The following is a 26,071-nucleotide window of genomic DNA, read 5'->3' as shown; positions in this document are numbered from 1 at the left end:
GTACTGGTTCTATTGTCAGGCTGGGCTCACTGATCCTGTTCCTGGTAAACATCTTCCTCAGTTTGAATCAGTAACCGTGGTCAGACAGCAGGCCACTGTGTATTCTCCATTTAGGGCCAAGTAGCTCATTTACTGAACATTTGTGTCATTTTTCCAGTAGGTAATCTAGTTGTGTTTTTGTTTAGTGATGGTTTGGCCAGATTGTCCTGAGGCACAGGAGGACCAGCTGGCTGAGGGGATGTTCTCCTCTTCCCTCTCTTTTTCTGTCTCTCTCTCTCTCTCCCTTTCTCTTTTCCCCTTTCTCTCTGCCTCTCTCTCTCTCTCTCTCCCTTTCTCTCTCCCCCTTTCTCTCTGCCTCTCTCTATATCCCTCTCTCTATCTCTCTCTCTCTCTCTCTCTCTCTCTATCCCCCTCCCTCTCTGTCTCTCTCCCTCTGTATGTCTCTCTCTTGTTCTCTCTTTCCTTCTGTCTCCTGATATCTAAATATATGGTTATTTATGGATCAGCTGTTGATCAAACAACATCTGTCTGATGGCCTAATTAGAACTGAAGCATTGGTGTGTGTGACTGTGTGGTGTGCATGTGTGTGTGTGTGATGTGTGTGTGGGGTGTGTGAGTGACTGTGTGTGGTGTGTGTGTGTGTGTGTGTGTGTGTGTGTGTGTGTGTGTGTGTGTGTGTGTGTATGGGGGGTGGAAAGTGCCACTTATTTGCTAACTGAGCAGACACACGTGACGAACGTCCCCACGTGACCACGTGTGCTATTCACTAACGTAGCTAACCCAGCAAACGCTCGTCAGGGCCGGGGGTACTTGAGCACATGTGCTATTCGCGTACGTAGCTAACGTCGCTACTTGAGCACGTGTGCTATTCGCGTACGTAGCTAACGTCGCTACGTGAGCACTTGTGCTACAGTAGGACCCCACTCATCCGAACCCAACGGGACCGCAGGTCGTTCGTATCTCTGAAATGTCCGGATGACTGGAACATATGTTAAAATGCACCAAATTCAATAAGTGGTATACTTGTTTCATATAGACTCATAATAGACCAATAAATACCCTTAATTACTTGTGAAAATGCATCAAAATTGCAATCAAATAGCCAACTAAACTCATACAGCCTAGCCTATAATAGACCTACAGTAGCCTATAATAAAATAACCGAATTTCCACTTGAGTGCGTGCTTTGATCAAATACAGTACTTTATTCTCAAATGAGGCTTACGCTGCATCGATAGGCTACTGTATTCGCAGAACAACATGGTATAGCCTAAAAACAACCCAACATTAGAACAATTAGAGCAAATGATTATCAATAAATAAATAAATGAAATGACAGACAAGTTGTGTGTCTTAGGCTATTGTAGCCTAAAAGAAAGTCTCTAAAACAACAGATGTAGGCTAACGTGGCCTAGGCTGTAGGCTATTATTTAACAAATACAATAGGTCTAGGCTAATCTACATGCTCACAACACGTCTGTGTTCCTGAAGTCCATTAACTGGGAACGAAAAATGACTCGATGCTCCTCTGCTTCAGGTTGCTGACGCGCTTTCTGGCTACCAAGGAATGCAGCTCTCGCGCAGCAGACTCGTTTGCATTTTGCATTCGACATTAAAGTTACAAAGAAATGAAACGTGACAGTAGACTACAGCCTATAGGCAACATGTAGGTCTACATACAGTTCTGTTTTTATTCACAGTAGGGTACAGTACTGTAATGAAAAGCCCACCAGTAACCAGATAGCAGGCAAAAAAAAATTTAAAAAAAGTTTTTTAAGCCTGTCCGGTAGACCGGGAGGTTCGGATCTCTTCAGTTCGGATGAGTGGGGTCCTACTGTATTCCCTAAAGTAGCTGAGTAAACACGTCGTCGCCGTCAGTCAACGTGGCTATTAGGACTCTGGTCACCATTGGTAGGTAACCTGCTAGTTATCTTCTTGGCTACCATAAGGCAGGTATGATAGGTATTATTTTGAAAACAATGGCAGGTCATTTATTTATATGATAAATTATTCAATTTAGCCTAGTAAAATTAATAACCAGGCTATTCAAATCCAATTTGTCAGGCTCTATTAGTACGGTACTATATGTGGAGTAAATAGTGTCCGGAGACCTTAACGCATAAATGCTATGTTTTCCGGTTAGAAAGACAGAAGGGGAGAGTCTACCCACAATGGCCTGCTGTATAAATCATGGACCTACCAATGACTAATCATAACCTGACTGCCATTCTTTGTTCAGAGTTGTTCTTGTAGGCTAGTGTCTACTGGAACTCGGTTACCTCACGGGTGGCGTCATTCTCCACCACTATACCATTGGCGTTTTAGCACCGGCCCCGATAATATCAAACGTTTGATATTTAAGATTATTAGCCTACATCCCGACTTTACAAGTGAGACGGCGAGACCAGTAGTTCCTTTTTTGCTCGTTAATGCATTGCATCCATGTAGGCCAGGGCTGGACTGGCCATGTGGCGTACCGGGCAAATGCCCGGTGGGCCGGACCTACTTGTGGGCCGATCTAAAAAAAAATATTATTATTTTTTTTCTTTGGGGGCTAACAAATGGCCCATAGAGCAGGGACAGCGGCCCATTGGTCCATTTTCTATACTGACACTGGGCTGGCCCAATCATATGTAGGCCCCACCCCTCCCTCTGTTAGTTTCAGGTGTCATTTGCGTGGGCCGTTAGAGAGCCAAAAGTCAGTGGATGGAGAAAGATGGATAAGGACAAGTATAGTAAACCAAAGCGCAAGGGGGGCGCAGAGAAATTACGAGCTAAAAAGATTAAAAGTCTTGAGGCGGATGCTGCAACATGTGCAAAAATTACTGATATGTTTGCGCCAGGGGCTGCTTCAACGTCTACAGCCTCAGCCGAAGTTGTGCAGCAACACCATGTTGAACACGAACTTGAAGGAGAGGTGGCTGGTGGCCATGGTGGCCGAGAGCAGGACAGGGAAGCCGAGGAGGGACAGAGACATGAAAGGGCCGAGGAAGGACAGAGTGAGCAGGAGGAGTGTGTAGTTGAAACGGTAAGGAAATATAGCTGAAAGCTAAAAAAAGCTATAGCTAAATATGAATATGGGTGACGGCTATCTGCTGGCTAGCGCCAGCTAGCATTAGCTAGGTACAGCTAGCTAGCATTATCTAGCTACCCACCTCCCTGCCAAGCAAATCGGGTCGTAGCTAGCTACGTTTGAGCTAGCTAGCGTTAACACTGTTTGTCTAGGCCAGCCAGATAACGTCAGTAGCTTGGCAATTAGCACTAGCGCTATTACTAACGTTATCTATTCTGGCCTAGCCTAGCAGTGTTGCTGCTGCTGGGCTACTTAACGTTATATCTTCGAAGAAAAAGGAGCAGGCTAACGTTAGCTGTGTGTGGCCATGGTCCAAAATTAACCCTAGCCATTTACTAGCCAATGGCTAGCTGCTAAAAATCTATTGGTAATGGATAATTTACCAGCCAGTTGACTGGTAAGCCTAGCTCCTTTCAGGACTGTTACTAAGGGGCTAGGTTAAAAAAGTCATTCTCAACACTGAAATATATCAAAAGCAGACTGAGGAGCAGCCTGTCTGCCAGCAAATTGGAAGCCTTCATGTTGATGGCCACTGAAAAAGACGTTCTTGTTGCTTTGGACACAGACACTGTCATTGACAAAGTGTCAGAGAAGAGTGAGCTACTGAGGAAACCTATAGTAAGTTGATATGAAATTGTTATTATTATAAAATTATTCATAATAATGTAGCAGCTTTTTAGACTGAAGATAGTGTGATCATGTGACTCATTATTACCCCCCCTCCCCTGTCTCTCAAAGGATGCCCGGCCCTAACTTGGGTGGTTCATTGTCCAATGTTGATGAGGGTATTCAGAGGGCCATGCAGCCTTTTCCACTAAGTAAGTATACAATACATGCAACTATGTTTTTATATTTTCTAGAATCTGTCATTTAATCATTTATAATTTTAAAATGATCATTGATCATGTCTCATCTCTCTCTCACTCCCCCCCCTCTCTCTCTGTCAGGATATTATTGTTGAGGGTATCCAGAGGGTCATGCAGCCTTTTCCAGTAAAGATAAAGGTATTATGATCATGTAATTACCAGTACTGTGATCAACTCAATCAATTATAATGTCTCAGTCTCACCTTTCTCTCTGTCTCCCCTTTTCTCCCTCTCTCTCTATCAAAGGTTGCCCTCATTTGTTTGAAAAGAAGCACTTTGCTTTTAACTGGAGTGGACTTCACAGGCATCCTTTTTTATGTAAGTAGTGAGTTTACAATCTATGCAACTGCTTACATTTTCTAGAAGATATTGTTACTATCTGAATCTATAGTTTATCTCACTTATCGTGTCTCATCTCTCTTCCTCCCTCTTTCTCACTCAGGATGCCATTGTTGATGAGGGTATTCAGAGGTCCATGCAGCCTTTTTCCAGTAAGTAAGTATACAATTCATGCAACTCTGATCATCTGAATCTGTCATTTAATCATGTATGACTTATCATTGATCATGTCTCATCTCTCCCTCTCTCTCTCTCTCCCTCCCCCCTCTCTCTATCTCTCTCTTTCTCTCTCTCTCTCTCTCTCTCTCTCTCAGGAGATGCCATTATTGTTGAGGGTATCCAGAGGGCCATGCAGCCTTTATTACTAAGTAAGTATCAAATACATGCAACTATCTCTCTACATTGCTCTCAATTGAAGATACTGGACCAGTACTGTGATCATTTAACTCCATCAATTATCATTCTCACCTTTCTCTCTTTGTCTCTCCCTCTCACTCTTTTAAAGGTTGCCTTGTTTGAGGAGGAGATCCTTTCAGCCCAGTGGAGTTCACAGGCAACATTTTGAGTTACTTGTATACTTTGTACATATATTTCTATACTAACATTTGAATAATAATAATAATAAATTAATAAATAATTTGAAATTATACTTTGACTTCTATCAGAGCTTTTTCTTTGACAATTTCTTGTACTGTAACTGTTACTTGAGTATGGAGATTGTGTACTCCACGGCCACGTCTGACCACCAGGGAGTCAAGAGTGAGTGAGTACACTCGTCCATTTGCACTGGTACACTTGTCCACGGAACTTACTCATCTTTGTCGTGGTTTGGGGAAATAGTACGGTGGTATTGCGTATTTAAAGGGGCTGCAAGGATTTCGTACTGGTGGGTGGTGTCCGGCCGATTGTGGTGGGCCGGTCTGGGCCAAAAATGCCAGGGCCGATTTTTTGTCCCAGTCCAGCCCTGATGTAGGCTAACCTACATTTCTGTAGTTGCTGTTTAATGGTGCGTTCGTTTGTGGTCGGAGGTGGCAAGTCGCAAGTGGCAAAATACCTACCTCCGACCTGTGTGCATTCGAGCTATAGCGAATGATATGATGATGATATGATATTGACATCAGCCGGCAACTGGAGGCTGAGAAACATATCCGAATTTGCGACGAGGAAGTGCGAGTTCAATTTGCCCCCTCCCAGTTATAAACGAGAGCACCATATACCCTGCACCTCTCAGTTATAAACGAGCGCACCATATACCCTGGCATCAGTGCGCTTTTTCATAACCATAGCAACCATTGCTTTGAGCGTTCTATTCACAGTTCTGGATAATTATGGAAAAGCGATTTCGGTCTGGATGGTTCCGGTACTAGTCTACTTTTTAGGTGGAAAACAGCTATAAAAACTATTTCGCGTTGCATCACGTATGTAAGGAGAAACTTAACAGTTGATCTCCGAATATCAAACAAGCACCAAATACAAGTTTTGAAGATGACGGATGAAAGAACGCGCACATACTAGGTTACAGAATATAAGCCATCCTGTTCGAGGAAGCAAGTCGGTAAAAGACCACTGTAGTCTCTTCTCATCTCTTCTTCTTCAGACCCATGCCTGAGGACCGCAGATTCTGGGTTGGGGTATGATGATGGAGAAGGTCAGATACCACAGGTAATGGGGGGCAAGGGCATAGAGGGATTTGTAGGTCAGCTGGAGGAGCTTGTAGGCGATGCGGGAGTTGATCAGAAGCCGGTGGATGAGGGTGGGGTGATGTGCTGCCAGGGCTTGGTATGAGTGAGAACCCTGCCAGCTGAGTCTTGAGTGCCAGCTTGCTTACACTGCTACATATTCCTCTGTTGGTGGTGGACCACACAAACAACTAAATACATTTAAGGAACTTTACTGGAATGATGGTTGACTAGGGCTGTCGTGGTTTGCAGTTAACCGCACAACCGCGGTCCTGTGAAGCAGACCGCGGCGCTTTACAGACGACCGCATCTACCGCGGTCACTAAGGTTTTTTCATTTTATTAGGCCTATGTTCCATGGGGCTTTCCAAGGGCTGTCAAATAAATATTCAGCCGTCGACTGAGATAGAAAATATGTCTAGCCTAATCATTGTAAAAATGTATCGACTAGTAAACGGAGATTCTTATAGTTTAGGACTACGTCCGCGAAGTCGAAGGAACGCATTGCGCGGAGCAGAACGAGAATGATATTCGAAATAAGTTAATCAATTTCAAATGGAAATGGTGGCCTAGTGTTACTGTATAGCCTAGATCTAGAAATGAGATGTTATGGCAATTCTACTAGGCTACTAGATTGGGCAGGTAATAAGGCGGATAGCCAAACATTAGCCTGTAAACAAGGACTATTAATTATCATCATGAAAATGTGATAATGACCACAAACGAAATCATATCATTATGGATTTATTGTACAAAGACTCAGTAAACTGTAAAAAGACAAGTTCAAGTTGGATTAGAAAGCTGTAGCTGATCGCGCCAAAAAGTATGTTTCCATACATAGCCTACCCATTCAGACCAGAGATTAAATCTGAAATGGTGGTGGTGTAGCCTACTTCATTGTAGGAATAATAGGTATGGCTACAACTACACACAGGCCACAAAATACAATAACAAAATACAGACAACAGCGGCCACTAAGGATTTTCTTTTCATTTTGGTATCAGGGCTATCAGGGCTTTTTCCAGGACTGTCAAATACGCCTATAGACAAAGGCTATCCGATTAATAAATGCACGGCACTAAACTTCTGGTATATACAGTATGTATAACGTGTCAGGCCTAGCCTAAGCTTACTTTAGTGCACAGCAAACATTGCCTTTGCCCTTTAGGTCCCTTTATATCTGTAGCCTAATTGTTATTGTTGTTGTTATTATTTTACTATGTCGAATGATTTGCCTGTTTGTGTGCTGCGCGCACCATTGCATTCCTGTACCCTCATTTATGTATTGTATTTCGTTAGATAAAAACGAATAATGTAGGCCACAACTAGGCTACACACATAGGATATAGATAAAATGTAGTGTAAAACTAAATAATAAAAAAAACAGCCTACTGGGCTATCAGGATCAAAAAACATTTATTTTGCCAATGAGCCTACTTCACAATATACTACGAATTTTCTTTCGGCCCATGGTGCATAACACAGATGGAGACATATTAGACAGGATGCAGGGACAATGTAAATAAATATAACACCAGTGAGTTAGCTACTACCACAGCACTTGGCGTGGCTGGAGAACATAAGCTAAGCCAAATTACGGTGGCAATAATAATATAACATAATTTATCTTGTCAGCAACACACAGTAAGCACAATAGTAGGAATAATAACATATATTAAACAGGTTATCTGTTAGTAGCCTGCTATTATTTAGGCTCAATAATCTAACATTAAGTTGTCATATCACTGATCTCCCTGGACAGAGGCTGGCTAGCCATATCAGAGCTAACAAGACACTAGCAGCTTAAGTAACCTAATGATGGTGACGGCGACGTTCGCAATACCACGCGTGGGCAAGTAGCGACGTTAGCTACGTTTGCAATACCACGCGTGGGCAAGTAGCGACGTTAGCTACGTTCGCAATACCACGCGTGGGCAAGTAGCGACGTTCGTCAGGTTTGTCTTCTCAGTTAGCAAATCCACACGGGCCATAATTACGTGAGCTAACGTGAGCCACGCGAATGCCGCGACCAATGCACACATTGCTGACTTACTTCAGGCCGCCGCCGTCGCTAGGACAAAACGTCGTGAGTCACGTCAGTCCTCCTATCAAATACAATGGGAGTCGAATGGATTTCACTCACGTACGTGGCGTACGTTTGTCAGCTCCGTATGCAGCTCAGTTCGCTCCGTGCGGTAAGAAATGGCACATTTCACCCCCCATATGTGTGTGTGTGTGTGTGTGTGTGTGTGTATGGGGGGTGAAATGTGCCATTTCTTACCGCACGGAGCGAACTGAGCTGCATACGGAGCTGACAAACGTACGTGTTTACGTGAGTGAAATCCACGCACGCACACACACACGCACACACAAAAACCAGACCCCTGTGTAGCCCTCTGCTCTGCTCCCTCCCAGCCCCCAGACCTCCTCGAGTGGAGCGCCTCCGAGGGGGGAGAGAACGTAGGCGTGTGTTCTGACTCAATGCTGCCACGTCATGTTTTTTTTGCTGTTCTTTCTCCCCCTTTCCCCTCCCCCTCCTGCCCCCCCCCCCCCCCTTTCCCCTCCCTCTCCTGCCCCTCCCCCTCTTTCCCCTGCCCCTCCCCTTCCCCCCCCAGTGCGTCTGCGGTCCGAACGCCTGTCCCTGGTGGAGGAGTGTGTCTCTCAGTGCCCCTCCGCCTACAGACAGTCCTCCCTCCTGCTGGACCTGGCCACACTGCTCCGAGTCGCAGGTAAACCCACCTGGCCACACACCTAGGGGAAGGATTTCAGGGTGACACACCTTGGAGGAGGATTTATGAGGGACACCCCTGGGTGAAGGATTTAACTGTGACACTCAGGGTAACTATTTTATCGTGATGCACATTTGGGTACATATTTAAAGGATTAACATGGTGGTTAGTCACATTTTCTAGGTTTTCACAAGAGGGCATTGAAGAAACACGATGAAAGTATTAAATATGTCCGTTTTTCAGAAGTAGGCGTGTTAAATTTATCGTCCTATTTTCAACATTCATAGTGTATCACACGAGGATAACCATTCCCTTGTCCATGTTAGGTCGCTAGCTAGCTATTTTGCTTTGATAATGACATTATATAGTGCTTTTATCTTAACTTGACTAGCTAGCAAAAATATTGTTGTAATAAGTCAGTGTCCTTACCTTGGCTATCAATACTTGATATACTGAGTTAGATAGCTTGTGAAAATGCATGCCTGTCTGATTGTCCATACTAACTATGTAGTACGTACTACTGTATATATACTGTAGTATGTATATATAAGTATGTAGTATGCCAGATATAGTATATGACATCAAAATTGTCTGTGCTACATCTGGCATACTATGTAGTACATAGTACAAATTCCCGAAATTACCCCCAAAATCCAGTATGCATCAAGAGGATACTATTCTGGAAACGTGAAACGTCGCAGTACCTCACCGTGTAGGGTGGAAGATTATTTTTTTTTAGCAGATGTCTTTATTAAGGGTGGAATTCTTGTTTCATTTTGTTCACATATCCCTATTCAAAACTTTGTCCAAGGGGGATTTTTGATATCTCTTTTCTTCACTTCAGAAATCAGAAAATACTGTCAACAGTCATAAAAAGACCAATTTTCGCCATGTTTTAGGGATAAACTGTTATATAAATCAGGCTATGAATGAAATTTAAAAAATCCCCCTTGGCCAAAAGAATATGGATTGGAACAAAACTGGAAAGTTAGGTGTATGTAGGTGCTATTCAAGTGGTGGTTTTGATGTCCCAAAGATGAGAAATAACTCATTTTGAGAAAACGGGCTTTGAAAATTTGTATTGTAAAAAAACATACATTTGCATTGTAAACCAATATTTACAAACACAATATCCAATCACATCATTAGTAACAACATTACACAACATCTGAAAACACATAGAAACTGAAAACTGACCAGCATGTTGTGGATTCAAAATAGTCCAGGAGTAGACATTTTGTATAGAGAAGCAAGACCTGTTTAGTTGGAAGCCCACTCACCACGTCAAGGTACAGCCCACGAGTGGGGTGTTAGTAAGACGAGACTAGAGACGAGACAATGTTAGTAGGGAAGAGAACATTCCCTTTTAGAAAGCTTGTATTCTTTTGTTAAACAGATCATGGACAAAGATAGACACATTTGACGAGGACATGCATGAGAAAACAGATTATCTAACTTTTTGTGTTTTTTTTAAGCGTTTTACATGGAGAAAACATGAATGAATGAACATGAAGAGTAAGCTGATATATAAATACACAGGACAAGATGTGGTAAACAATGCAGGGTAAACACCAATAGAAGCTAAATATAGATTGCCAAACAAACAAGTGATATAACCATCGTCAAAAGCAACACCATAGGAGACATCAAGCTATGCCGTCATAGGTCTACAGAGTCACTCCTCAGATGGCACCACACTAGCTATCCACAAAACTGTTCTAGGCAGCTAGTTTTTAGAACCCACTCAGCTGCAGTCCACAAAACTGTTCTAAGCAGCTGGTCTGTAGAACCCACTCAGCTGCAGTCCACAAAACTGTCCTAAAACCACAATATGTTCCTGGTGCGCATGGGGTTGTCATCAGTGAAGCAGACTACCCCATATTGCCGCCTTCATGTTGTCCACTGAACGCTGGTTATTGAGAATTATTGTAATAATTCTCAATAACTGTAATAATTTTGCATTTATTGGCAGTCAGCTTACCTACCTCTGGGTCCACATCTGCATATGCCTGCCTAATCTGCTCTTTGCTTCTGTGCAAGGACTCCAGACCTCTCTCTATTTCAGCAACGGAAATTAAAACAGTTTATTTGGTCAGTTTATGGATGCATGTAGAAATGCCACAGGTAGAGAGAGGGAGACTACTGTGCATATGTATAGGCTTCTGATATTGGCTAGAGAGAGAGAGAGAGAGAGAGAGAGAGAGAGGGGGAACACGTTTCAATAGCCTACCTGTCACCCTCTTGTCATGTTTCTGATACGTTTTCAGATGAAGCCCTGGGATCCAACACTTTACTAATCTTTTGGAGAGCTGCATACCCCAACCCTAACTCGTGCGCTAAGAGGACCATCCTCACATTGACATCAAATGCAACATCATTCCTAGTTGTATCATGAAGCCGAGTCGATGTGTAGACACTTTTGCGATAGCCATTTCTCACAAAGACTGCACTCTAAGAGCAAAGTACTACAGAACCCACTATTCTGAGGATCTATGTTAATTTTAAGACCAGTCCCTGCACAATTAGGACAAATCAACCCAGTTATCAGCTCATTCAAACGCGCCGCATCTCTCTGCTGCTCACTGGACATGCTAACGCTAGCCTCATCTCCCTGCTGCTCACTGGACATGCTAGCACCGGCTAATGACAACTTGCGCGAATAGGCACTTTATATCTCATAAATGTAAACCTTTCCATTTAGTTTCTCTTTTTTTCTGTTCAACCTTGCGGGCAAACACTGGTGTTGTTGTTGCTTATTACGTTTAGAACGCTTTACAGACGGCATTGTTTGGATTAGATATCAGGAAGTGGAAACGTGTCACATGACGCGTGAAAGCGCTCACGTTCTCAGAAATCAACAACAGCCAATGAGATTTCACGCTTAGCATGAAACCCGCCTTTGTATTTCCACGATTGGTTGCTGATACAAATGAAACTATCAGGTTTGGTTGCGATAACATTGCGCTCGAGAGAGACCTTTCCAATGATACCTCGGATGAGCCGGTCCAAAAGACGGCCGCGGTCTCGCTCGTTACGAAAAAAGGCTAACTTTTGGTGATTTTAGGAAGAATCTACAGACGCAAACAGACTAAATGAAGTAAAATAAACATCTAAATGCGTATTTTTTATGTTTTATTTCCACTAGTATGAAAGAAGACATGTTCTGGAAGCAAACTAGCACAAAATCTCCAATTTGACCAGGGCGTTGAAAAACGATGTTTTCACCTACCGTGTCTCCCCTTAAGATTAAGCTAGCTATCAGCAGTTTTGTGTTTATGTGTGGTATTTATTCAGTTGTGGTAACTTATAACCGAGGTAGCTAACTAGCATTAGCTGAAGTTGGCCCAGTTGCTGGTTAACGGTGAGAGATGGAATCCCACCCGGCTGAGGCCCCGCCCCGCGACGGAGGGCTGAACAGTCGGCCGGGATCCGGCCTCTCAAAGCTAGCCAGCCTACCAGACCAGAGCCGTCTCTGACCTCCCTGGGGCCCTAAGCAAAGTTCTGCTAAGGGGCCCTCCTATCTGACCCGTGAGACATGTAAACCTTTTTCTATTGACACCCCAGTGCTACAGTGCTCGGTCTAAGAATAAGTAGAACTATACACAACAGAATGAGGTATAAACAAACAATATTTATTGAATATTTTCTATTTTCTCTACTTTTGGTAGCCAATTAACACAGTATTTCTTCTATTCACGGAGTCGAGTCCCCCCCCCCCCTTGGAGCAGCATGGCCAATTTTGCCGCTGCCCTTGTGGGCCGGCCAGACTCGGCACTAGCCAGGCTGAGAATCTAACTCGCAACCTTTCGGTAACTAGCTGATGCAGATGAAATGGCCTGTTAGACCGCTGAGCTACCGACGGCCGCCAAGGATAAGTACTTAAAAAAAACATTTATTTTCCCCTCCATATAGTAAACAACTCCATGAATAGCTCTTTGGTTCCCTTTCGTATTTTCAGCATCAGCATGGGCCCCAGTCTGGGAACCAGTCTATCTGGATTGTCCGGAAGAAATTGAGAAAGTATGTCACACAGTTAAGCAGTCATTTACACAAATGAATTTCTGCTATACAATCTTAAATGTAAAAGAATGTAAACATTTGAATGTTTGAATTAAAATCTTACCATCAGAATAGTCCTCTTCTGCACTTTCTTGATGCAAAGTCATATACGAAGTCATCATAGGATATGTGTTTCCCCACTTTGTGATTTATGCTCATGATAGCCAAACCACTTAAACGTTCCTGTGACATGGAAGACCTCAGGTAGCTTTTGATGAGCTTTAAAGGCGTAGTAAAGGGAAAATGTATGTTTAGCCCTGTTTTAGGTTACTTATGATCATATACAATGGTTCAGATCAAAACGTTGACAAAACTAGCACTTTTGACCACCGTTTAGGTCATACAATGGATGTGGGTGGGCACCTTGAAAAATCTTTCAAAAACATGTTAAACTCTCGATTTCAAAGACAAGAAGCTTACCAAGGGGGTAATTGGTGTCCGTTAGTGTTCTGACATCAAATTCAAAGTATGAATCCTGTAGGGTTTTATTGATCATTTTATGAAATCCATTGACTTGTATTGACACGACCGTTGTCGATGTGTAGATCAATCCGCAGAGGAGATTCAGGAAGCAGAACTACTGTACTTACGGTAGCTTTTGTTATTGTATCCATTCATCCATTGTATGACCAAAACAGTGGTAGAGCAATTATCAGACTTTCTCAAAAGTGCTAGTTTTGTCAACTTTTTGATCTGAACCATTGTATATGATCATAAGTAACCTTAAAACGGGGCTAAACATGATTTTTCCCTTTACTACTCCTTTAATTTTGAAAAGGTCCTTTCTGCCGAAACTACTGTTACTGGTAGAGTGACTGCAATTCTTAGGGCTATCCAAAGGTTAGGATAGAGTTCCTCCAGGTTTTTGTCACAGAGAAAGGAAAGCAGCTCAAAGGAAGTCATCTTGTCTGATGATTTCTTCACAAATGCTTTTCGCTGTTGTCTGGGCATCAAAGAATCCAGTTCCCCGGTATGCAGCAAGGGAGGCTTTTGCATTTGAGAGTAAGTTCACTGCGATATCCAGCTGCATTGAGGCAGATTGGAGGAGCTTGTTCACTGTGTTGGTCATTGTCAGTATCTCAAACCATACAACACAGCAAATCAAGAAGCGGTAAGACCCAACTTCCTCTGCAAGTGCTTGCGCCTCCACTTTGGCTACAGGATCGTTGATTGTCTGTCTGGCTTCCAGCAATGCCTCTCGAACCTCAGAAGCCTGATAGCTGATTGCATGAACACTTTGGAGCCTACTCTCCCATCTTGTGTCATTCAATGACTTCACGGTTATGTTTACATGTTTCTTCAAAATACTCCATCTTTGTGTGCCAGCTGAAAAGAAGCTGAAGAGCTTTTGCACATAACTAAAGATCCCAACTGCATCTTTTGAATCTTTGGCAGCAATGACAAAGTTTAGTGTATGTGCGCCACATGGGATGAACACGGCTTCTGGGATTCTTTTGGAGCAGTCTGGCTTGTACTCCTTGTTGCTTGCCCTTCATGTTGGCTCCATTATTGTAAGCCTGCCCTCTGCAATCTTCAAATGGAATCTTCAGCTCATTCAGTTTATCCTAGATGACAGTGGACAGATTCAAGCCTGTTGTAGCCTCAACATTCACAAAGCCGAGGAAGTGCTCCTTGATCTCTGGCTTTCCCTGTAAAGTCACGCTTGTCAAAATAATGGACATTTACTCCTGGTGACTAATGTCAGGTGTACAGTCCAAGATAATGGAGAAGTACTTTGAGTCTCTCACTTGAGCCACTATTACTTCCTGAATCTTGTCACTCACAATCTGTATTAACTCATTCTGTATGCGCTTCCCAAGGTAATGAGTATTCGTCTCTCCATCTTTAATTTTGCTGAGATGGTTTTCCATAACAGGGTAAAATTGTGCCAATAAATCAACCTCTTTTAGGAAGTTTCCATTATCTGGTTGGAAGAGTTTGATGAACCCCTGAATGCTAGGTTTCTTTCAGCCAGAGACTGGGTGATACTTAGGAGTAGGGCTAGGTAAAAAAAAATTGATTAATCGATTCTGAATCACAAAATCAATCTTTTATTTAATAAATGAAGGAATGAATAGTTCATTAATTCATTCAATGATTCATTCATTCATTCATTTATTTTTGAAAATCAGTATCGATACCCAGCCCTAGTATTGATGTGTTGCAGAACTTGGCAGTCATGTAATTAAGGTTACAGCAAAAAAAAAGAAAAGGTTTTAGTATCACTAACCGAATCGATATTGAATTGAATCGAATCGTGATAATCGATTCTGAACCTTGTGAATTGGAATCGAATCGATTCTTGAAATTCGAATCGATACCCAGCCCTACTTAGGAGACGTGTAAGCACATCCGGCCATCTCGTTCTTTCAGCCTCCAAAGCTGTCATTTGCATCTGGTCAAGAGTCTGTCCTCGACTTAGGCGCAGATCAAATTCTCTCCACTTAATCATATTGTTTGTGTTTTCAGGACTACCCTAATGGTGTTTCAGAATGGCGTTGATATTTGACCAGTCATTCACGCCTTCCTTTATTATTTTGTAGTCTTTTGTAGAAAAGAGCTTACAGCAAAAACAATACACAACATTGTTTTTGATTGAGTATGAAAGCCAGCTCCTGGTCATCTTTTCCCCATTTGACAGCTGTCTGTGTAATAAGCCTGAATGGAACCCTTGTCTTTAGGGTAAGAAAATTCCAGTCCTGGTTTGAATGGACCTCTGCGTACTAACTCAGCCCTAATAGAGTCAGTTAAGGCTGGGGGCGAATCTGCTGGGTCATTTGGTGGAGCATCAACTGTTCTCCTGGGGTCTGAACTGCTTGTAGCTGATGCAGGCTGTACACCTCTGGTTGTGCTAGTGCTAGTACTGGTTGAGGCTGCCTGTATTTCACTTAGGTCTGTGTTAGTAGTTCCCGAAGCTGGCTGTACTGACCCTGTGGTATCTGTTGAAGCTGGCTGTACTGAGCCTGTAGTATCTGTTGAAGCTGGCTTTACTGGGCCTGTGGTATCTGTTGAAGCTGGCTGTACTGGGCCTGTGGTATCTGTTGAAGCTGGCTGTACTGGGCCTGTGGTATCTGTTGAAGCTGGCTGTACTGGGCCTGTGGTAGTACTGCCTGAGGCTGAATGTGGATCAACTGAGCTTGTACTAGCTGATGATCCAGCATCTCCTTTACTAACAAACTTCAGCATACTGTAGCACCTGTAAATTATAGGTAACAATGCTATTATAATTTTTATTATCTTATTAATTTCATCAGCTGCAATATGGATAGGCCTATCCCTAGTGAAAAACGATTACACAAGTACACTTAATACATGTATTTCAACGTAGCTAGCTAGCTAACATTATCTAGCTAACTCATTTGGCCACACAGCATAAATATTCGTGGAACAGATCGCGTAATGTTAGCTATTACCGCAACACATTTCCGAACTGCAGTTTATAAACAGCTTTGCACGTTGTGGCGTTTCTCAAACCGTACATAATACATTTCACTCTCACATTTGCAGGGCTGCCAAGCATACGCACACGCATTTCATCCTCTTCTCACGCTCCCACGCAACACTTTACAATTCTCACGCAGAGCATTGACCACCCGCGAAATACTAGCAGTTCAATGCCTATGTGACCTTTATTTTGAAAATACTTGAAAGAACGCTAATCTGGTGTTCCAGTCATCCTTCGCGGGTGTGGGGGCTTGTGAATTAGAGCCGTCTCGGGGAGAGGAGAGGAGAGGAGAGGAGAGGGAGAGCCGATTTTAACTTGCTCAAACTTGGCAGCCCTGCATATGTCAGGCACAAAGTCACAGAACACAGCCCTGGAGTAACTGACTGACAAGCAAAAGACACGCAGACCAAGAGATGTGCTGCTGAGCCCATGTGCTGAGCTAGGTTAGCAAGACAGACAGACTAACTTACTGGGATGCGCTGAAAGCTAACAAGCAACTTAACGTTACCTTTAGCCACTGTTATTTGCTGACATCAAACTTGGAGAGGAGATAACGCAAGTTTAACTGATTGCTGTTCCCGCAATTCAGTCTCATGCTTTTTTTTTTTTCATTCCCCGAAATGTAGCTCCGCTTCATATTCTTCTCATACGCTGTAGCCTAACTGATTGACACCTGCTTTGGCACGAGAGGAGGGGAAGGCGGGGCCTTACGTAATTTGCAGGGCCCTACACAACCTGCGTAACGAGCGTATAGGGAGGGCCGGTTCTGTACCAGACTATGCTATGTCTGAACACAAGCCCACGGCTAATTCACAAAAACAATCTCTCAACTGCACTCAGCTTCTCAACACCCCCAATATCAGCAAAGAGGCCCAAGCTTCTGTGCAGCGAGACGCTGGCCTGCGCTAATCCGCCCGAAACATCCAGCACGCTCCTCTCCGTAGGCCAGAAGCGCACTTTCACTGGATGACGTCAGATAGTATACTACAATTATCTCGCATACTAAATGTGTTTCTGTGGAATAGTACGTACTAAAGAGTATGTAGTATGTTCATATTGTTGGCTTTTGGTATTTTTGCATTGACTCTGATCGTTGATTCAGCGTTGTGTTTGTACCAACAATAAAAATGAACTCTGCTTCAATCAATCACACACTGAAGATTTCTGGATGAATGAAGATCCAACATGGGATGGAGCTCTCCTTTGTCTTATAGATGTTTATTACATAATCAAACAAAAGTAGGGTTACAGCTCAGCTCTCGACATGGCAGCCAGCTTTCACAGAGGAGACACTTGCAACTAAGAGACTCTTTCTCATCAACACCTTCAGTTCCCCCCTCGCCTCGTGATCGTAAGATGCTCACAACGTCAGGTGACCCTGACACCTCTCTGGAGCGCCACACATCTAGCAGTATGAGGACACGTCGCTGAGGAGGCTTCTAGCTAACAGATCAGATGTCCTCAAACATATAATATCACTTACTGAGAAGTCTAAGAGACGCCAACCATCACCCTTTGTCTTTATAATGTTGAGGCCTGGCATTTAAGTGTCAGAAAATACTAGTCAAATAATACTAAGTCAAATCTCTCAGTATGAAGTATATACTATGTTGCATGTAGTATGCAGTATATACTATGTAGCATGCAGTATATACTATGTAGTATGCAGTATGGACTTTCGGACACGGTGTCAGTCTCCTCCAAGAAGAGCTAGTATTAAGGAGGTAGCTATAGTAACAAACAGCAATGAGTGTAAAGTAGGGCCACGTTCAGTTCTCATCACCACGCCCAGACAGACGGGGAACTTTTATAGTGGGACATTTATGCTTAGAAAAATAAGTTTTAAAATGCTTTTAAATGACTGAATAACAAAGCAATTATGGTAATTTGTTTTGCTGTTGCCTAAAGACAACTGGCAGCCTGTCCAAGTGTCACATTCAACCACCATGTTAATCCGTTAAGTGCGGCATGACTTGGGGGAAGAATTTGAGTCTGACAACCATTTCTCCTCAAGATGCAGAGTTTAGAAGAGACACTCATAGTGACACATTAAACAGGGGCATTGCTATAACAGTGACACACCAGGGAGAAGTGTGACACCATAGACAAGATGGAACAGTTTCACTATGACATGCAGCATTACTGTGGAACGTTTGGCAATACATAATATTTATAATCATTCATTTTATATATTAAGCACTTTCCTTGTGAGACAAATTAAATTAAATCTCAACTGAAGTGCTGAAACAATCACAACGTCATTAAGAAAACAAAGCAGAACAATAACAAGCACAATAGTAACAGAGACATCAATAAAATACACATCATATACTACAAAAAGCAGGTCTCTAGACCAGTCTTAGATTGTTATACACACATCTTGGGAGAGCTCTTAGTCTGTAAGTCCCACTGATTGTCTCACACCTGAGTGTGTGAAATTTGTTCTCCGCATTTGACCCATCCCCTGGGGGAGCGGTGAGCAGCAGCGGTACCGCGCTCGGGAATCATTTGGTGATCTAAACCAGAACTTCCTAGTTCCCAACATAAGGAGTGTAAATGGATGCATGTTAGCAGCACGGTCAAAACAAGTTTGAGGGGACAAGTTTGAGGGGTGCACCGCCACAGACCTTCCGAGGGGGAGGAGCATCAGGACAAGGCGTTGCTCCTCCAAGCCTGCTTGAGCTTATCCAGCTCAGTTATGCAGTGTAAAGAATCTGCATTAGGCCCTGTCTGTGTATGTAGGAGTTAAAGGACAATGCTCTGTCTTGATGAATCGCTAGTTGTGCTTACAGGTACATAGAGCATAGGCCTGTTGTGGTTTTTCACATGCCTCTGTAATATGATCTTTAGAAACGTCTTTAGACACAAAATAGCTTCCTCACTTGCTCCAGCACGCATGCGCACAGCGTGCTGGAGCAACGATTGCGCGCTGTGCACATGCGTGCTGGAGCAAGTGAGGAAGCTATTTCGTTTCGAAAGACGTTCCTAAAGATCATGGCATGTGAAAAACCACAACAGGCCTATGCTCTATGTAAGCACGACTAGCGATTCATCAAGACAGATTGATGAAAACAACCGTTTCGCGGCAGAAAATAGATTTTTAGAAACTGCATTCTAAGTGCCCCGACCACCGCCATAACATGGATATACTGGCTCGCGCTGGATTTTAAATTTATTCTACATGCCTCCGAACTACACCAAAGTGATCTCGGTGAGTCAAACGTCTTATAATATGTCGTAAATAAGGTCCAGGTTGTCAAAAACGAGCATTGTCCTTTAAGCTAGTAGCCGTGTAGTGAATGGGGCCATATTGCATAGAGAGTGAATAGACGGTCTGGGAATGGAGGGTTGTGTAGTTGTGACTGCACTGTGAACCAGGGTGATTACTGTTCTCAAAGAAAGAAGGCCGACTTTGAGGTGAGAGATGAAGAGACGACTTCAAACGGAATGTGATGTCGAAGACGGCGTGCGTCTGTGTCACACAAACACACGCAATCAATACACTCACACACATACACATACACACATACATACACATACACAGACACATACACACACACACACACACAGACACACCTTCAATATTGACGTCATGTCTACCCTCTCACACCATTTTACTCTGTTTACACTCAGAACAAGACCTTCTCACCAAAGTAAAAAATGACCTCGGTCCACGCACGCACACACACACACATACATACGCACTCTCACACACACACACATACATACACACACACATACATTCCTATCCCGTTCCATCCTATCCCATCCTTGCTTCCCATCCCGCCCGTGTTTGATCCTGAGTGTAGAGGATTGTCAAGGAGACATTCTGGACACGTGTGTTCTTGATCTGAGAGCTACGCATGTTTGTTTACCTGGCTTGGACCAGGATCAAACCCCTTCCAAAGTCTCAGCTCAATGGTAACACTAATACCCTCCGTCTCTTCTCCCAGAAATGTATTCAATTAACAAACAGAGAAATAAGTGAATTTGGTAAAAGCCGATTCATATTTTGTCAGCATTAGCTCATTAACTCAGCATAGCAACATTTTCTCCACTCTTCCCTAATTTTTTTATGTTCTGTCTGTGGGTGTTTGTGTGTGTGTGTGTGTGCGTGCATGTGTGCGCAAGCGCTGGTCTGTCTGTGTGTGTGTGTGCGCTTGTTTGCGTGTGTGTGTGCGCGCTTGTTTGTGTGTGTGTGCGTGCGTGCGCGGGTCCGTGTGCGTGGGTCCGTGCGTGCGTGTGCGTGCGTGTGTGTGTAGGGGATGACAAGGCCAGGCGGAAGGGTCAGGTGTTGACCCTGCTAGCGGAGCAGGCTCTCCAGGGTCTGGCCTACCAGGCCTCCTACATCCACTGCCTGGACCTCATGAGCACAGGTAGGATGATTTCCTCTGAACACACTCAACACTCACCAGGGGGTCCTGAACACACCACCCCATCACCACTCAACAGGGGGTCCTGAACACTAGGGGGTCCTGATAGCGGTCTGGTTTGCGGTCAGAGGGATTCTTAGAGATTAGAAGCATGACTTTCTCTGTCTGGTGGTTTGTGGTCAGAGACTCAGCCATGCAGACTGATCTGTCCATGTCTGGTGGTTTGTGGTCAGGAATGTCACTGTAGTATCTGGGGATGCAGAGAGAGAAACCACCACTATTTATCTCATTACCTGAGAATCCTAAACTCTGTCAGTGTGATTAGGGCCTGATCTGTGTCTAGGATCGCCTGACCCCATGAGCACCTCACCTTACCTCACCGCCCCCCCCCCCCCCCCCCCGCGCTGGACGGACTGGGGCCTGGGGACTGGGGGGGGGGGGGTACTCCTCCCAACAACAGGCTGGGGGGGGCATAATGCAGAGGGGGTGGTGGTGGGGGGGTCAGAGGAGGCATTGGAGTTCAGCCCGGCCTGATCTGATAAGTGTCATTGTTCTGTGTGTGCGAACGCAGGGAGTAATTGAGTCCATTAGTCACGGGCGCAGCGGAGGCTCTTCAAGGCTTTTCCCCTGGTGATGAAGTCAGAGCAGAGCGCTCATGCATATTGTGATGTATTATATATGTCTCCTAGATGCAGATACAACGGCCTGAGCTCAGACTTTGACATAGCTGACCTTTAAATGGAGCACTGGTAGTGTGTGTGTGTGGGTGTGGGTGTGGGTGTGTGGGTGTGGGTGTGTGGGGGGGTATGTTAGAGTTGATCTTATTCAGTAGTCCACAGACCCAGGGCTCTGGTAGAGTCCAGGGTAGATTAGTAGATTAGTATCAGACGGTCACAGATGGAGCTGATAGAAGCTCTACAGCTTTCAGCTCTGCTCAGATACGTTTGACCCCTCCTCCCTTTCTCTCTCTCTCTCTCTCTCCCCCCCCCCTCGCTCTCTCTCTCTCCCCCCCCTTCTCTCTCTCTCCTCCCCCTCCCTCTCTCTCTCTCTCACTCCCCCCCTCTCCCTCCCACCCCACCCCCCTCCTCTTTGTCTCTCTCTCTCCCCCCCCTCGCTCTCTCTCTCTCCCCCCCTCTCTCTCTCCCCTCCCTCTCTCTCTCTCCCCTCCCCCTCCCTCTCTCTCTCTCTCTCTCCCCCCTCTCCCTCTCTCTCCCTCTCCCCCCCTCTCTCTCTCTCCCCCCCTCTCTCTCTCTCTCCCTCTCCCCCCCCCCTCTCCCTCTGTCTCCCCCTCCCCCTCTCTCCCAGGTTACAGGCCTGGTTGGGAGGTGTGCAGTCTGCTGGGTCAGTGTGAGGGTTACCAGGACCTGGGTGCTCGCCAGGAGCTGCTGGCCTTCTCCCTCACACACTGCCCCCCCGACAGCATCCAGGGCCTGCTGAACGCCTCCAGCGACCTCCAGACCCAGGTAGACCTGAACACTCCTCACCTCACAGCTGAACACTCCCCACCTCACACCTGAACGCTCACACCTCACACCCAACACTCACCACCTCACACCCAACACTCCCCACCTCACAGCTGAACACTCCCCACCTCACACCTGAACACTCACACCTGAACACCTCACACCTGAACACTCCCCACTTCACACCTGAACACTCCCCACCTCACACCTGAACACTCCCCACCTCACACCTGAACACTCCCCACCTCACACCTAACACTCCCCACCTCACACCCAACACTCCCCACCTCACAGATGAACACTCCACACCTCACAGCTGAACACTCCCCACTTCACAGCTGAACACTCCCCACCTCACAGCTGAACACTCCCCACTTCACAGCTGAACACTCCCCACCTCACACCTGAACACTCCCCACCTCACACCTGAACACTCACACCTCACACCTGAACACTCCCCACCTCACACCTGAACACTCCCCACCTCACACCCAACACTCCCCACCTCACAGATGAAGACTCCCCACCTCACAGATGAACACTCCCCACCTCACACCTGAACACTCCCCACCTCACAGCTGAACACTCCCCACCTCACAGCTGAAGACTCCCTACCTCACACCCAACACTCCCCACCTCACACCCAACACTCCCCACCCTCACCCAACACGCCCCACCTCACACCCAACACTCCCCACCTCACACCCAACACTCCCCGACTCACACCCAACACTCCCACATCACACCTGAACACTCCCCATCTCACACCCAACACTCCCCACCTCACACCTGAACACTCCCCACCTCATAGCTGAACACTCCCCGACTCACACCCAACACTCCCACCTCACACCTGAACACTCCCCATCTCACACCCAACACTCTGCTGTTTGGTAAGACTGTGTTTTGACCATGCTGCTTAAATGCATCCATTTGTCTTTGACCTCCGTCTCTCTCTGTCTCCCGCCCCCTCTCTCTCTCCCCCCTCTCTCTCCCTCCCTCTCTCTCTCTCTCTCTGTCTCCCGCCCTCTCTCTCTCCCCTCTCTCTCTCCCCATCTCTCTCTCTCCCCCTCTCTCTCCCTCCCTCTCTCTCTCTCTGTCTCCCGCCCTCTCTCTCTCTCCCCTCTCTCTCTCCCCATCTCTCTCCCTCCCTCTCTCTCTCTCTGTCTCCCGCCCTCTCTCTCTCTCCCCATCTCTCTCTCACCCCCTCTCTCTCCCCCCTCCCCCCCTCTCTCTCTCCCCCCTCTCTCCCCCTCTCTCTCTCTCTCTCCCTTCCCCTCCCCCTCTCTCTCTCTCTCTCTCTCTCAGGTGTTGTACCAGGCAGTGAATTATCAGATGGAGCCCACTGATGCTGAGAGTGGCTGTGAGGACAATGAGACTGACTCGCTCCAGGTGTGTGTGTGTGTGTGTGTGTGTGTGTGTGTGCGCGCACTTGTGTGTGTGTGTGTGTGTGTGTGTGTGTGTGAAGACATTCCTCCAGTTTTCGTCGCTTTAAGTGGGTAGAAACTTTAATTTCCACTTTAGAATGGTCTTTAGGACGGTCTTTAGGACGGTCTTTAGAACGGTCTTTAGGATGGTCGTTCCTAATGAGGCGTTGAACGTTTTCTCTTGTTTTGATTCTCCACTACAGTTTGGAGCGTTTTCAAACCCAATTCAAACCCAATTCAAACCTACATGGTCCCTGGCCTGCGTAGTGAGAGACGTTGTTTGAACGTTATACTAACATTCCTCAACGTTGTTGTCTCTGGCTGCCTGGCCGACCCAGACCGTTTCCCCCAGGGTGGGCTCGGCTGGGGACCTGCTGCTCAGAACCACCACCCGGACCATGGAGGTGCTGACCTCCACCGGCCTGACCACCAAGGCCGTCCTGACCGCTGTCAGCGACCACCGCTGGTGGAGCCACTCGCTCCACTACCTCCGCCCTCTGCACGTAAGAGGGTCTCCATACTGTATATGCACCTGCTGCTTTATTTACTAACATGTTTATTTACAAAGGAGGAAAAACACAACAAAACAGATGTATGGGGGAGCTGGAGGAGGAGGAGGGGGATGAGGAGGAGGAGGGATGAGATGGCGTCTGTGTTCTGAGTGGCTCTTGAATGTTTAACAAAGCTTTATGCCTCTGCAGGGTGATGACGAGGGGGCGTGGCCAGACAGCGGCGTGGTGCAGAACGCTGATCTGGAGCGCCAGGGGTGCGGCCCGTTCTACCAGGGCCTATTTGACCAGCCCTACGTGGACCCGGTGAGCATCACCCCTCCCCTCCCCTGACCAGCCCTACTGGGTGAGTCATGAGAAAGATGGACCCACCTTGATCAGATCTACTGGGTGAGTCATGAGATAGATGAACCCACCTTGATCAGATCTACTGGGTGAGTCATGAGATAGATGAACCCACCTTGATCAGATCTACTGGGTGAGTCATGAGATAGATGAACCCACCTTGATCAGATCTACTGGGTGAGTCATGAGATAGATGAACCCACCTTGATCAGATCTACTGGGTGAGTCATGAGATAGATGAACCCACCTTGATCAGATCTACTGGGTGAGTCATGAGATAGATGAACCCACCTTGATCAGATCTACTGGGTGAGTCATGAGATAGATGAACCCACCTTGATCAGATCTACTGGGTGAGTCATGAGATAGATGAACCCACCTTGATCAGATCTACTGGGTGAGTCATGAGATAGATGAACCCACCTTGATCAGATCTACTGGGTGAGTCATGAGATAGATGGACCCACCTTGATCAGATCTACTGGGTGAGTCATGAGATAGATGGACCCACCTTGATTGATAAATGTGTCCTTAACAGTTTCAGTTATCAGCGGTGAATGAAAACACTGCGTCCGTCCTGACTACACAACTATGACCGCAGCAGCCCTGGACAGAGAGACAACTATGACCCCAGCAGTCCTGGACAGAGAGACAACTGTGACCCCAGCAGTCCTGGACAGTCAGAGATAGTCAGACTGAGCGGTGCTGGAGGAGTGGGGAGGGACCAGGGACAACTGAGACGGACAGAAAGGCAGCGAAAACAAAGACAAATGAACCTGAATAGAAGGAGATAAAGAGCGAGGAGGAATATTAAAGTGGAGAAAGAAATAAGAGACAGAGAGAGAGAGAGAGAGAGGGAGAGGGAGGGAGGAGAGAGAGAGAGAGAGAAAGAAAGAGAGAGAGAGAGAGGAATAACTGATAAAACACACTGAGCAGAGTCCTCTGACAGCGTTGAGGAATCAGAGAGTAGCTGACCTTTATCTGGGGAAATGGCTGACGGGCTCGGCTGCTTTTTAAACAGAGCCACAAATCATCCGGATTGTTTCAGGAGTGGTGGGGGGCCCATACATCCTCCCATCATGACTTTTTAATAAGCCCCTCTTAAACGCTCGCTGTTCTCCCTCCTTCCGTCCATATATCTTTCTATCAATAACCCTTCCTCCCGGCTTGCCGTCCATCTACCATCCACCCATCCACCCATCCATCCATCCACCCATCCATCCATCTACCATCCATCCATCCATCCATCCATCCATCCATCCATCCATCCATCCATCCATCCATCCATCCATCCATCCATCCATCCACCCACCCACCCACCCATCCATCCATCCATCCATCCATCCATCCATCCATCCATCCATCCATCCATCCATCCATCCATCCATCCATCCATCCATCCATCCATCCATCTACCATCCATCCATCCATTCATCTACCATCCATCCATCCATCCATCCATCCATCCATCCATCCATCCATCCATCCATCCATCCATCCATCCATCCCTCCATCTAGTCAATCATTAGTGGTTTTGACCCCTGGCAGCTTCAGCTTTGTCAGTAGAGGACCAAGGAGCTCTAAGAGCCTGACTCAGAGAGAGAGAGCATGATGAGGGAAGAGATAGAAAGAGAGAAGCAGAGAGGTAGAGAGAAGGGAAGAGAGGTAGGGAGAAAGAGGTAGACAGAGAAAGAGAGGTAGAGAGATAGAGGGAGGTAGAGAGAAAGAGGTAGAGAGAGAAAGAGAGAGGTAGAAAGAGGTAGAG

The 26,071-nt window shown here is 45.7% G+C and overlaps 1 protein-coding gene across 3 annotated transcripts in view; it reads left to right on the top strand.

Moving 5' to 3' along the window:
* The window catches only part of nbas (NBAS subunit of NRZ tethering complex), a gene marked incomplete at its 5' end in the record, with an annotated part of 391,676 nt that overhangs the window by 129,175 nt on the left and 236,430 nt on the right, over nucleotides 1-26,071 (top strand). For all 3 annotated transcript variants that reach the window (XR_014630909.1, XR_014630910.1, XM_084453787.1), the window contains 6 exons: nucleotides 8,572-8,685; nucleotides 20,452-20,565; nucleotides 21,868-22,025; nucleotides 23,334-23,417; nucleotides 23,791-23,955; nucleotides 24,154-24,267. Coding sequence is in view for 1 of the 3 variants with exons in the window: in XM_084453787.1 (XP_084309913.1) it covers nucleotides 8,572-8,685; nucleotides 20,452-20,565; nucleotides 21,868-22,025; nucleotides 23,334-23,417; nucleotides 23,791-23,955; nucleotides 24,154-24,267 (749 nt within the window). The remainder of the gene's footprint in view (nucleotides 1-8,571; nucleotides 8,686-20,451; nucleotides 20,566-21,867; nucleotides 22,026-23,333; nucleotides 23,418-23,790; nucleotides 23,956-24,153; nucleotides 24,268-26,071) is intronic.

Source organism: Borostomias antarcticus (genome assembly GCF_949987555.1).
Source record: "Borostomias antarcticus genome assembly, chromosome: 19".
Lineage (NCBI taxonomy): Eukaryota > Metazoa > Chordata > Actinopteri > Stomiiformes > Stomiidae > Borostomias > Borostomias antarcticus.
The sequence above is the reverse complement of the archived record's forward strand: the minus strand, read 5'-3'. Positions and strand labels throughout refer to the sequence as shown.